Source organism: Atta colombica, unplaced genomic scaffold (genome assembly GCF_001594045.1).
Source record: "Atta colombica isolate Treedump-2 unplaced genomic scaffold, Acol1.0 scaffold238, whole genome shotgun sequence".
NCBI classification, from domain to species: Eukaryota; Metazoa; Arthropoda; class Insecta; order Hymenoptera; family Formicidae; genus Atta; species Atta colombica.
The window spans coordinates 894205-907865 of record NW_017259336.1 but is presented as its reverse complement, the minus strand read 5'-3'; the positions used below and the strand labels follow the sequence as shown (position 1 = coordinate 907865).

The 13661-nt window shown below is 34.4% G+C and overlaps 1 protein-coding gene across 2 annotated transcripts in view; it reads left to right on the top strand.

Moving 5' to 3' along the window:
• The window catches only part of LOC108688760 (heterogeneous nuclear ribonucleoprotein L), a 159769-nt gene that overhangs the window by 109452 nt on the left and 36656 nt on the right, over positions 1–13661 (top strand). For both annotated transcript variants that reach the window (XM_018195138.1, XM_018195137.1), the window contains exon 6: positions 2114–2177. In XM_018195138.1, coding sequence (XP_018050627.1) covers positions 2114–2177 — 64 coding nt within the window. The remainder of the gene's footprint in view (positions 1–2113; positions 2178–13661) is intronic.

The window sequence follows — 13661 nt, the reverse complement described above, 5'->3', positions numbered from 1 at the left end:
TATATATATATATATGGATTGATAGTAACTTTTTTTGTATGAATTATTGTTATTAAAACTGTAAAGATATGTACAAAAATTTTTAATTGCGAAAAGTGGATCAATATAGATAAAAGTATATAACTGAGTGTTTACTGAAGAAAAATATTTGTGAAATTTAAAAATAATTCCAGTAATTTTTGTTGAAAATTGCCGTTAGAAAAGAGCGATTTTTGCCCCCGCAAAAATGGTGGTCCTGTCCCCGCTTTTTATCTCTAAGTTTTTATTTCTTTTGATGAAAACAAGCTACGACAAAAATGCAATATTTACTTAACATCTCTCGGACAACAGGCTTGAGACAAATGTTAGCACGCATTCCGCGCGATGAACGAACAAGTGTTCGCACATTTAGCTCTTACAAATGTGGTTATTTCGAACAGAATCACGCTTCGTTCTCGTGACCGAATGCATAAAGATGACGTCTGGTTTCCTCTTCTTGGTTTTTCATAGTGAAGTATAATTTTCGTAAGCTTCTCGACTACGCAAACAAATAAACTTTCGGACCACGTTCGACAGTTTCCTTTGTTTTCTCCTGTTTTTTTCTCTATCTTGGCACCAACTCCTCTGAGATATCTCAAATTTTTAAAACGGAGACAAATGAGTTTAAAAGTATCGAGATAAAACAAGACACAATTAAATTATATTTAGTATTTTTGCAACGAAAAGATGTTACCTTGAATCTTTTAAAGCGACATATTTAAGCGACATGTATTTTAGTTTTTCTTAGAGCAAATGTTTCCATTAAAATTATTCTCATTATACTTTCTTTCAATCTTTATTGTGTCAAATTAACTGTGTCTTCTAGAAATTATTTTTCGTTTTACTCATTCTGTGCGTTTTATCTATGAAAATCGGAATATCTGTAAGAAAAATTGATGGGCGCTATAGATACGGTTAGAAATAAGAAAACAAATTTATTGAGCGAGCTTAGAGAGACAAAGATATATTTCCTCGACGTGACCTATAAAGCCTTTCTCGAGGTAACGCTCAAAAGTTATCATTCGAAGTCACCGTGTAACTTTATATGGTGGTTGTAATGGCAAAAAAAGCAATTGTAAAGCTTGTCCTAAGTGCACGAAGCCCTGCCTGCCTGAAAACGAGGTGGAATGCGACAACTTATTGCAGACGGGCCGTTAACTTTTTCCGCGTGCTCGGCGCGGTTGGTAACGTGGCTAAGCTGGATGGCTGTATCTCCTGTCTACGCCGTTTTACTTTCCCTGCCGGGTTTTACTCGAAATTATTATCACAGTAGACGAGATATACCGGGGCGGTTATTCAGTCCGAAGCGTGACGTTTTTATGGCCGTGGAAAGCGCCCTAGAAACGCTCTCGTAATCGCGCGGATGCATATACTGCATATTACGATACACTCTGGAAGATAGAGCGAATTTTTTCGACGACAAGAGAAGAACGATCCTGACAAAACGATCGATCGTTTATACTTATATGTATAGTTATATTATTATATGTATAGTTTTGGGAGAGCTGCTGAATTTCACAGCAAATCATTGGAGGTTCAGTGGAGGAAGAGAGCTGCTCTATTTAACACCTGGGGATTCGCGTCGTTTAAGCTAATCGAATTAGTCTTGCATACCCGAGAGATTCACCGAAGTATTCATTAGGCGACTGAGTACAAGCACGGATTATTCGTTGCTATAATCGAAGGATGTGGCACGCTATACACTTTCGAAAATTGCGATATTGAGTTATGGATAACTTGCTATTCCTCATTCAGTGGAAACTCGATACGAAACTCTCAATAACAACATTATGCGTCCACCTACATGTAGCTTTTTGTAACAGGACATTGTTGCAAGTAAAAATTTCATTGACTAATTTCTGTGATTGAAACTTTTTAAAAGAAATTCCAATTCCTATAACAAGTAACAAAATGGAGTTTAGTAACAGTATTTAATTTATTTTTTATCTCCAATTTTTCTTTTTTTACATTTACAAGTTTCCAATCAAAGTACATTTTTTTCTCTGTGCGAAAAAAAAAACAATTTACACGTCAATTCTCTGCAATATTTGAAACTGTATTTACATAAATATATAATTGTTTGTTATTTTTTCAGCCGACAAAGCTCAACGTCTACAAGAACGATGCCGAAAGCTGGGACTACACAACGCCAACACTGGGTGAGTCTATCTCTCCTTTTCTCTTTCATCTCCCTCAGTTCTTTTTTTATTTCCTTTTATTGGTGTTATATACGTGTAACTTCATAACACATCACTCCCCTCGCGTCTCTCGACATGCGTTTCAGCAATCGACAGCATGAAAGTGTAGAATCGAACAAGTCTGCTTTTTTTAAATGTCACTAATATTTTTTAATAGCAATCAGCATAATCTGAAATCCTTAAATTTTTAATCATCAAATGTTTTCAAATCTCAATTTTATGTATATCATTAACATATTTTAGAATATGATTTTTCTGAAGAAAATTTAATTCAGCTGTGTTCATGACGTATTGCTTAATTATAGAAACAACATATATCTACTGATTGATCAACTTTTCATAAAACTTTATGCAAATATGATTTAACTTTGAAAATACTAGATTTTTGCAAACGTTAAACTGCATTTATTGACTATAATAAAATTATTTAGTGAAAAAGATAGGCTTGCTCGATTCTTGCATCCAAGTCGTCAATTTTATCGCATTCTCCAGAGAGAAGCGGTGTCCAACTGATTTCTTTCTGCAGAATCTGATTTAATTAGCGACGATCATCATGTACGTGCGAAACGCACAGAGGATCGTTCCCTACGCCGATCGTGTTGCGATTTCTCCCCTTTTTTAGTTCATCATTTGTGCCTTGTTGCACATAATGGGGAAAGCTTAATTGGATCAAGCAGTATCTAGACGCAAAAAGGCTTCGCCTGCCGGCTTTGCTCGCAAGCTTCGAAGAAAACATTTTTTCTTTCGAATATTTTATTTACTTAAAAGAGAAAATTAAGTGAAAGCATTTCTATCGTTCATTGAACACTTTAATGATTATAGACATTTCTTTTGTTGTAAATTTAAAATTTTTATATTACTAGAGTTTTAATTCTTTCTTGACATTTTAGTTCTAGACGTTTTAAATTAGTTTTAATTTTTTTTTATCACAATTGCTCGTTTTTGTTTGACCTTTCTACCACTTTTTTAAACTTTTTTTATAAATATTAAATGTTAAACAACTTTCTGTGTATCTGCGTAAAAAGTGATGATTAAAAAAAAGCTTGCAAAACACGTTTGGGAATCCATTGCAATCCGGTTTTTGAAATGAGAGACCAATCCGGAAATGCCACGACAATGCGATGGGAACGATCCTCGAGCTTAAAAATCGCTCGACCGTCATACGCATGAATTCGTCGTGGACATTCACATATCACAGAATCCGAATAGATCTATTCACTCTGGAATACGAGGCGACGAGAGAGTAGGAATATGGAAGTGTGTGATAATTTGGACCACCCGACGAAACGTATAAATATTCCGAAGCGGCAAATTATATGCAAATGCATCGTAATAAATCCATATTCAAAATACATCGCGTTACAAGAGTATTGAATGAATTTTACGCGACAAAACAGCGACGCACCATCGCGAATATCAACCCGGCTGGCAACACATTTCTCGAATTACAACTCCGTATGCGGACTGCGTTAATATATTACTCTGAATAAAATGCAAAATGCATTTGTAGCGAAATAATTATATCTTACATTGACATTTAACGCTTTTCATAGCTAACGTGATAGTTTAGCTCGTTTTGTATTATTTATATCTACCTTATTATCCATAATAGGCTTTCTGCAATAAGCCATCACCTAAAGTCAATTTCTTACGACTTTTAAGTCGTAAGAAATTGACCGATCTTATGTTGATTATTCTTCTCACGTTCTACTATGATTAGTCAATTTCTTATGACTTAAAGCCTAAGTAATGGCTTATTGTAGAAAACCTATATAAAGTTAATCCTATATATTCCTCCCCCCCCCCTTCCTCCCCCATCTCAATAACACATGGTCTTGCGAAAAAGTGTGTGGAACAAAAAGCAAAATGAAGTTGGGAACCCGCGCTTACAAATTATTCTTGTGAATCACGGTTCACTGACCAACGATTAAATCGCTCGCCGGAGGACGCGAATACTCGAGAGCAGAGCGCGGCCTTCGCATTGCAAAAGTGTAGCCGTTTAGCAGCTCAACGCCGCTTGGTTATGACGCGTAAATTATTTCGAGTTATCTTACGACATTAATTACCGCGTTTCTTTCTACCACAGCTAATGAAGATTACCAACGCCACGTGGTGATTCTCGCCTCGAACTATTAGCGCCGTTTTCGAGATAATTGCCCTTCGCGTCGAGGTACTGCGGTTTCGTCGCGCGAATTGGAGCGTCAAATAACAATTATACAAAGACAATTTAGACGCGAGTTTATTTCCACAAGTAGACACTGGAAAAATGAAAAATCCTCCACTGAAATTGACTTATAACTGGAAACAAGATTAGCAGAGAAGTGACCTTAATTTCCGGTAGTGTAGTAATATATATTAATCCTTTCTTAAGGAAATTAATTAAATATTTGAGTCTTGTTGTCATAATAGACATTGAAACAATATTTGAATAATCATCATAAACATTAATTTTATATATTTGTAATTAATAAAAAAAAAGAATTTTTTATTAATCTGTCTAATGAAATTAAGCTTCTTATGGGATTTATTTTCCGAGTCATTTCCATTTAAAACTAAATTGAAGTTAGGAATAAATTATGAGTATATCTAGAATTATTATTTAAAAGAAAAAGATCGCATATTAGGAAAATTATTTAATTCGATACTAAAATATCACTGATTTTCTCAAACAATATGATTTTTTTTTAATTTAATGATCCAAAATTATATTTTAGATTCAATGATCCAATTTGAATTATTTTTATACATTTAAAATAATATAAGCTACTTACATGCGCACTTTAATAATGCCTATTTGAATTAATAATTTCATTTTTTTGATTTTAAAAGAGGTTTAAGTTACGCTGTTATCATTTAGATTGGTATTCACAGTTTGTTTTTATTTCAAGATTGTCTTAAGTAATATCTTAAGATACGAGTCTATATGAAGTTTATGATGATCTTAAGACCATCTTAAATATAAGAACCGTCTATGAACCAACCTATATATTGCAACGTTCAGTGTTAAGTTCAGAGTAATGTAGTTATAACTTGATAGTAGTAACGCCCTGAAACACGCGAAGAAAATTACTCGTGCACATTCAAAAGTTAGCTAACGCGTAAACGCGCGTAAGACTCCTCGTATTGCTGTAATTAGCGAAAAGCAATTGCCGGAATATCGCGTGCCAGGCACAAACCTTACAAGCAGAATTTCAGTCGAATCGACAATCGAGCAGGGCACTCGAGGAATTCGCTCCAATTACGACACGAGCTTGACGTTCTGTCACCAGCAGACATCATCGACGGCGTAGACTGTAAATCTCTGAATCCTTAGAGATGGATTTCCGCACTAATTGACGCCCTTTTTGGACATAACGATGAAATTTCGCTCGTCAAGAACTTGTCCTGTAAGATACAAATATCTTCATTATTTTGGTCGTGCCCTTCGCTGTCGTTCTTCCTTATGGGATTCATCTTCCGAGTTGTCATTTCCATTTAAAACTAAATTAAAGTTAGAAATAAATTATGAGTACATCAAGAATTTTTATTTCAAAAACAAAAATTCGATCGAAATTGAAATATCGCTGACTTACGTATTTTCTCAAACAATATGATTTTTTTTTTTAATTCGATGATTCAAAATTATATTTTAGATTCAATGATCCAATTTTCCAATTTGAATTACTTTTGTGCATATAAAATTTATATTAGTTACGTAAAATAATTGCAAAATATATACGCTCTTTTTAATTAACTATTGTGTAAAATTAATTAAATTCCACTTTAAATATTTTTTTTATCAAAAAGTTATAATTTTTTCAGTTACGTTATTGGCGTGTTATTATATTATCAGGTTTTAGAAATTTGTAAAATTCGGACCACAAAACGTACAAAAGCTCAAACAAATGCAATATATCCGCGCGACTAAATAAAACAATATCGGAACTACATTGATAGATTGTATCAATTCCTGGATAGTGGCTGTCTTATTATCCCTGAAAGGACTTCGATTACAAAATCCCCTCTGGGATCCGCGTCGACAAACTCGTCTGCCGAACTAATTGCATCGGAGATGGGTCAGGTCGATTGCTGTACTTCTAACCTTTCCAGCCTTGCATCCGCATCTCGCGGATGAAAGTTTCATTAGGTCTAGAGGCGATATCACGCGGTTTCAACCGCAACCTGCATTTCCGCGAAGGAGAAACGGCCGCGCCGTTTTTGCACATTCGAGGTAGTGGGCATCGCATATCGATCCAAACGCCATTGCCAATCGAGCCGCTTACCGTAAAAGTGGCGTAAATCAAATCGTGAAGGGTAATCAATTTAAACCGGTCATCAATAAGAACATAAGCTATTTATTACGTATTTTAAAATAGGCAATACATTGCTTAGGTGTTCAGAATTTGAACTTCAGCTTCTAAACGAAGCGTGTAAATGAGTGAAAGAGTAATGTCTTATTCTTATCGATGTAGTATAGTCGTCGTTGCTTAAATTGTTAGCTCCCAATAAAACGAGTAGAGCAACGAGCATCACGTTGCCGTAAACGTCAACTGAAACCCAAAATAAACCCGACTTGCTTCACTTTTGTATTTTAATCAACTTGTACGTGAGAGAGTAGCATTGTGCAACAACGGCGCGCCTCCATCCTTGCGAATCTCCGGGCGATTAAGATCCGCGATTAATCTGCTGCCTCCGTTCAATTATACTTGCAGAAATAACGTTCGGCCGGACGCGATTAATTCCTCTCCCGATCGCGTTACCCTCAATTTTCTGTCACCGTCGATTCGGTATTCCGATTTGGCAACGGTGACGACGACAGCAGACCGTCCTCGACAAACCGTCATTGGCTCCGTTCGTTTCCCCGTTCTCTGTGTGTATAAATGTCGCGCACAAAGGATGTCATCAACGTCGACGATGGCGAACAAAGCCAAGTTTGTTTCGAGAAAGTGGGCAGGTCGATGTGATTTTATTATACCCGTGCACGAGGCACCTATCTGAGGCAGCATGATCAAATAAACGAGTAATGTTGTCACGAGCATCGGTAAGACTCCATTTCGCTTTTATCGAGAATTGAAACTTCAACGTTTAACGGAGAAATGAGAGCAAAAATAAAAACGAGAATCCTGAGCAAGCAAGTCTAATAGACTTACTTTAATGGATGCGTATACTTATTTTTCAAAATCCTCGCTCGTTGAATAAATCTTACCTTTTTAACTTAAACTCTAGGACAGATTCGCAAGAGAGTCACGTGTTCTTCTCTTTTCTCAGAAAGTTACAAGCACGCAAATGAAGGTATATACTACTTGCTGGGAAGCATCTGCATTTGACGGAGAACGTCTTGCTTTGTCATCCTAATGCATTCGTTCATAAGAAATTTATGAACTTTTTAATGCATCTCGTTTACTGTATCTATAAAGTGGTTCATGTTACCTTCTTTTTTTTCGTGTGATTTTGTTCGAACGAAAGTTCTTTTCTTCTCTCGTAGTTGCCGAAAAGAAGAAAAATTGAATTATGTTACTTATCGACATTTTCGACTGAATTCTCCTTGTCGCAATTAAAAGTACGTATATTTTCTCTTGAAATGCGTCAATAATATTTTAGGCATACCGGAAGGAGTACGTGCAAACATATTAAACATATTGGTTTTTTGTCTCTTGACATTATATGATATTATATTATATTATGATATTATATTATGAAAATATATTATATGATATTATATGAAAATAATTAAAATGTTATATACACATTAAAATATTATATTCACGTACCTACAATTATATACCTCTGCGTTAAATATGACGATGAAATATTTGTCACGAAACATTATAATGTTATCATCATCTTCACATGATTAATTTCAACAAAACTGGCACCAATATCCTCGGAGCTGCAGACTTGCTTATTACAACTAGAATAAATTTCTATGTATTTATTATTTCGGGCACATATTACACATGATAAAGTTTATATTGTGAAATTGTGCCAACTCTATAAATTTCCAGAGTAATTACTTTACACACAGGATGACGTTAGCAGACATTTCTGTATACTAATAGCTTTCTCGCGCATTACAGCCTCCAAATTAACAAACTTTCACGCTAATTGTTTCTGATGCAACGATATTGCGACATACATACCATTCCGTATCATTGGAATTGTCAATTGGAATCATTTGAATTTTGGCAGTTAGTAAATATCTAATAAATATTGTTTCTGAGATAAAGTAATTGAAATAGAATTTCTTGAGAATTAAATTATTATGGTTTATAATTACTGCTAAGTTCTACATAATCACTCTTTAGTTTTATTACTAAAATTATTTTTTATACACACACACACATGCACACATACGTTATATACTTTACATTAAAATTCTAATATTTGATTAAATAACTTTTTTAGTACAATTATTCAGTTTCCGTAACTTTACTTAATCAGAAGACTAACATACACAAGTTTAAATATTATTTTCTCATATAAATCCGTAATACAAAAAAAAAATAAATTACAAATGGATCCTGCTGGGGTTAACTTTGTCAATAAAAAGAGAACCAAAATATCCCGTGCTCGAGGCAAGAAAGCCGATGTAGTCGTATCCATCGCATCCAAGTATAAATCTTTTGCCGGTGGAGAGATTTAAGTTTGTGACGCCCTGCGAAGCTGTGCGAATGCGAGCTGCCCTCAATCGGAGAACGAAACCGGAATAAACTCAACTTCGTGAAGCGTGGTGAAATAGAGACAAGACGAAATGGATTGATCTTTTGCATAAAACTTTAAACTTCAATTCAACGATTTCTCACTAACGGAACGGAAGCAAGTGTCCGGGACAAATGGCGCGAAAAATCGAAAAGGCTTGGTGTTATCGCGAGTTTAATGCTATTCCAGGATTTTTTCGATACCTCTGAAGAAAGCTTTCTATAATATCCAATTGTAAAGTGAAAGTTGGTCGTTATCGATTTATGCATCACGATGCATAATATTGAAATAAATGGCAATATTTTTAAACTTTAAGAATAGGGGGAAAATAGTATTATATTATATTACAAAGTAGTATTATATTAGATCATGATATGTATAATATCACAACTGCTTGTTCAGAAAAAAATTTTAAATACTTTTACAGATTTTTCACAATTAAAAGCAATAACGAAAACTGTTCACCACATATCATAAGCTACATTATATATGAAAACTCTCTATCTCATTTCACCTAAACTCAATATACATAATTAGTACGGAGTTCTTTCTTATAAGATTTGTACCAAAAACATTTTCCAGAGCAGTGACGTCTTGACAGAATGCTTCTAATAATTTAATAAAAAAATCTTGATCACTCGAGATTGAGATTGTTTTGTTAGAATGTTATCACAAAATCAGACAGAGAAATTGTCAGGAATATTGAAAACGATCAGGAAAATCAGATAAAAGTCAGAGAATTTTGCAAAATTTTCTGGGAAATTAAAATTCTTGACTTTAAAAAACTTTAATATGCGTACATCATACTTACGTAGTTTTGCAATATACTACCAACTTAACAACTAAATGCAAGCAAGCAGTGTCCGCAACATTAATATTACTTTACATTGTTATATTAAATTGCTCTCTCAACAAAATATTTAACGATTTCCAAATCAGGACGAAAATACAAAAAAATTTTTAAATATTATTGAAAGCAACAGAGAAAAATCATGAAATTTTATCTGAACATCAGGGAAAAATGTTATGGATTTTGTGACAAACTGTTAAAGACGAACGGAAACGGAATGAGTACCGCTGTTGCAAAGCTGTACGTTTCCTTATTGCATGTGAGGAAGGAATGGTCTGCGATCAGGAATGTCGAGAGCAAGAGGATCAATCGCCGCTTGAGTCGACGAAACGGTACGTTGATCTCATCGCAATCACGACATATCGAAGTGCAACGAGATATGCGGTACACACGTTATGAATTGTCCGCGCCTCTTGAAACGCGCCGAGTATCAGGGCACGAAATATCTGTATCGCAAAGCATCAGTATACACATCAGTATGCACTCCGTTGAAGATTTATGAGTTCATTGATGCTCATGAGAGACGAACATACTTGTTAACGAGCAAAGTGTCGTCGAGGCTGTAGAATCTCTCCTTCTATGAAAGACTTTGAATCCTGCCGGTCGACATTCACTTCGGGGATCGTTTAAGCACGACACGATATTAAGCGATCGCTCAAGAGATAGCATATACTGCCACTTATCATTTCTCGAATTACACAAGCGATTTCGTGTTGGAAGAAGTTATGGCATATATACCTGTTTCACTATGAAATCTAATAAATTTCACGATAGATAAACGTTGCGACTGTAAATGCTGTAAATTATCGAATTAAGTTAATTTAAATGTAAGTTTCAAAGCTAAAATTAATATGTTGAGATAACAATTTAATTAATTTAATAGCTCACTTTTTAGAAAATTTTAGTTTTTTAGAAAATTTACATTTATGTAAGTTACATTTATGAACATTACTCATTTGCGCGCAGGAAGTCCAATTAATTTCACTTACGATAGATCCAATTTTGCGACTGTAAGTGCTGAATAAATTAGCAAATTCATTAGCTTTGAACCCGTTAACAGTTTCAAAGCCAGAAAACTAGTTTAGATTTACTAAGATAATTTAATTGCTTATCAAATTGCGCACAAGCAATATAATTTATCAGTTCCTGAGTCTTATTTGATAAATATTTCAATATCAACTTTAAAGAACTATATACATTTATGAAGACAATGATATTAATTTAATGTCATTCAAATGGTAATTCCATGAATTGTTCAAATAATTTGTTATACATCAAGCTTTGTGTTATCAACAATCCTTTAAATTAACGAGATTAAATACTTATTGAAAATTTTATACAGTACACGTGCACATAAGTACACATTGCTCTCTTGTTGAATTTTAATGATTACAATTTGAAGTTATTTATTATATGAATTTTATTATGAATATTATTACATGAATGGAAAAATATATCCAGATAAAATAATGCAGTTTGTTAAATAATATGATTATGTGCTATTCACGTTGGAAAATTTTAGATATCACTCTCTTTATTTTACATATTTTGTAACGAATTCCATCGCGTTAATTAAATGACTAGCTTGAAATTAAACATGACAGAATTAATATCTTCGTAACGCTCTATGCTATAATTGCTGTGCTATACTAGCCTCGCGACAACTGAAATAAATCATCGTCACGATAGTTTGGCGAAAGTCATTATGCTCTATGATTACTATGAAGTAAGCTTAAGGAAAATAAACCCTTCGGCTATAGAAGCGACATCACCGTTTTACTGAACGATGAGTAAGACGAGGAGCTTGTTTGCTTTGAAAGCAAACGTTGGTAGCTATCACGTCAAAAATAATCGTGCTCAAAGCTCAGCCAGTTAAGCCTTTTGATCAAAAACTACACTACGTTTCTTAGCAAGTCACATCTGATTATCTGACAAATCTATATTTTGATTGATTCAGCTTCGTCATTGCTTCATTATAAAATCTTGATCATATGATTATTTCTGGGCAGTTTAGAGACGAAAGGTCTAGTAACCATATAAAAAACGCTTTATTATGTATAAAAGGAAAAAGAAATCAATAGTAGACACTTTTATAGTTAAAAAAACCCAGAAAAAGAGATTAATCCTTCAACTGGCAGCGAGCTGTTTGACAATCATTCTTGTCGGTCAATTCTTTTTTATTCTTAGCAATTTACGACAGTAAATCAATTTTTGTAGTTCGCTCTTCTTGGATCTAATGTAACGAGATCAACTGGAGACGCGTCGTGTCAACGATCGACGGGTTGTCGACCCCGGATCCGATCTCATTCCCGCTTCGATCCTGAAGCGCATCGCGAACGCTGACGGATCCATTTGTCCAAGATGAAGCAGGTCGTGGCGTCGCGTGCGCACAATGAGACTGGTATTTCCGTACGAGCGTTGGCCTTCCAATAAAAGACACCGTCATTTCGAATTAGAATTCCCGGAGTAGTGCACTGCGACTTCACGGCAAATTTACAACAGCATGCTCAATCAGTCGCGGCTACTCTGTCCACATGCAACGCAACAACTTTTTTTATCTACTTAGAAATTCAAAGGTCAATATGAGTCTACGAACGCGATAACACACTCATATACTTGTTTGAATTTATATATTCGTATTTTTTTCCATTGATACTAGACTTTCGACTTTAATAAGATCTCTCAAAAAGTTCATGCTGATTCGATTTTGTCTAATTTTTATATAAACAATCTAATAATTATTTATTTTTTCTTTATTTTATTTCTTTTGTTTATTATATTTATTATTCCTTAAAATTATACGCATCAGAATGCAATTATTTGAAATAAAATAAAGAGTTAATGACACGAAACGATAGAAAGTTGTCGAATTAATAAAGATGCTACTTTGTTTCATGATGCTAGGCTTGCACTAGATGCATCGTATTGTATTATGCTTTGTGTTCATATATTGTCTAGAAAGTGTTTAGAAGTTAGTGTTACAGTTTTATGAATCAGGGATTATTCTCAATTTCTAATTCTCTATTATATGCAGAGATAAAATTAGCTGGTGTACTGTGTGTGCTTTAATTTTTCTTAATTTCATCTAAAATACTTTTCCGCGGTAATTTAATAAAGTAAATGTAATCTACAAAGGATGAGATAGAGAAGTTGCCGTTGTGGTATATACAAAAGTAATTTTTGGTATCTCTGTACCAAGGAAATTAACTGCCAGTGGCCTGTCAACACACACAATGTTATAGATTAAAGTAAACTAAATATATACTCTACTCTATTCGGCGCGGAATGAGGAAGACACAGCGTGTTATGGTAAGACAAATCGCCGAGGAGTTCCTGATTCCGATCAAGATCGGCGACCGAACGAGAGAGTGACTAACGAGTCCGACTGAAAGTTTAGACGCGTACTAACACCTCCCATTCGCGTTTGAATTTGTTGCTTGTTTGGCCGACGTCACGGTACATCTTCGTCAGACTGTCCAGTCAGTCAGATTCTTTATTTGCTTTTCGCAAAGGGAAGATAAAAGGGACAAGATTCGAAAGAGGTGGCAAAATAAAAGGTGATTCGGAATGACACTGTGACAGTCCAAATCCTATTCTGAGCTTGTCACTCTCAAAGCGTATTATGTACTTCCATCACTCACATTTCCACTAAATCTTTACATCTTGCTTTAAATCACTGGAATTTTATTTGTTGACGTCTCAAAATTATTAGTACTTTAAAAGCTAAAAAAATATTCATGTTTTATACAGTAAAAGTTATAAGCAACACGCGTACAAGAATATTCATGTTTTTTCACGATAAAAGTTAAAAGCAGCACGCGTATAGTAAAAGGCTTTATTTCTTTTTTGATTATTACAAATTCTCTTCAGTTTACATTTATTTAAACCATGTACACATCACGTTATATTTATCTAAA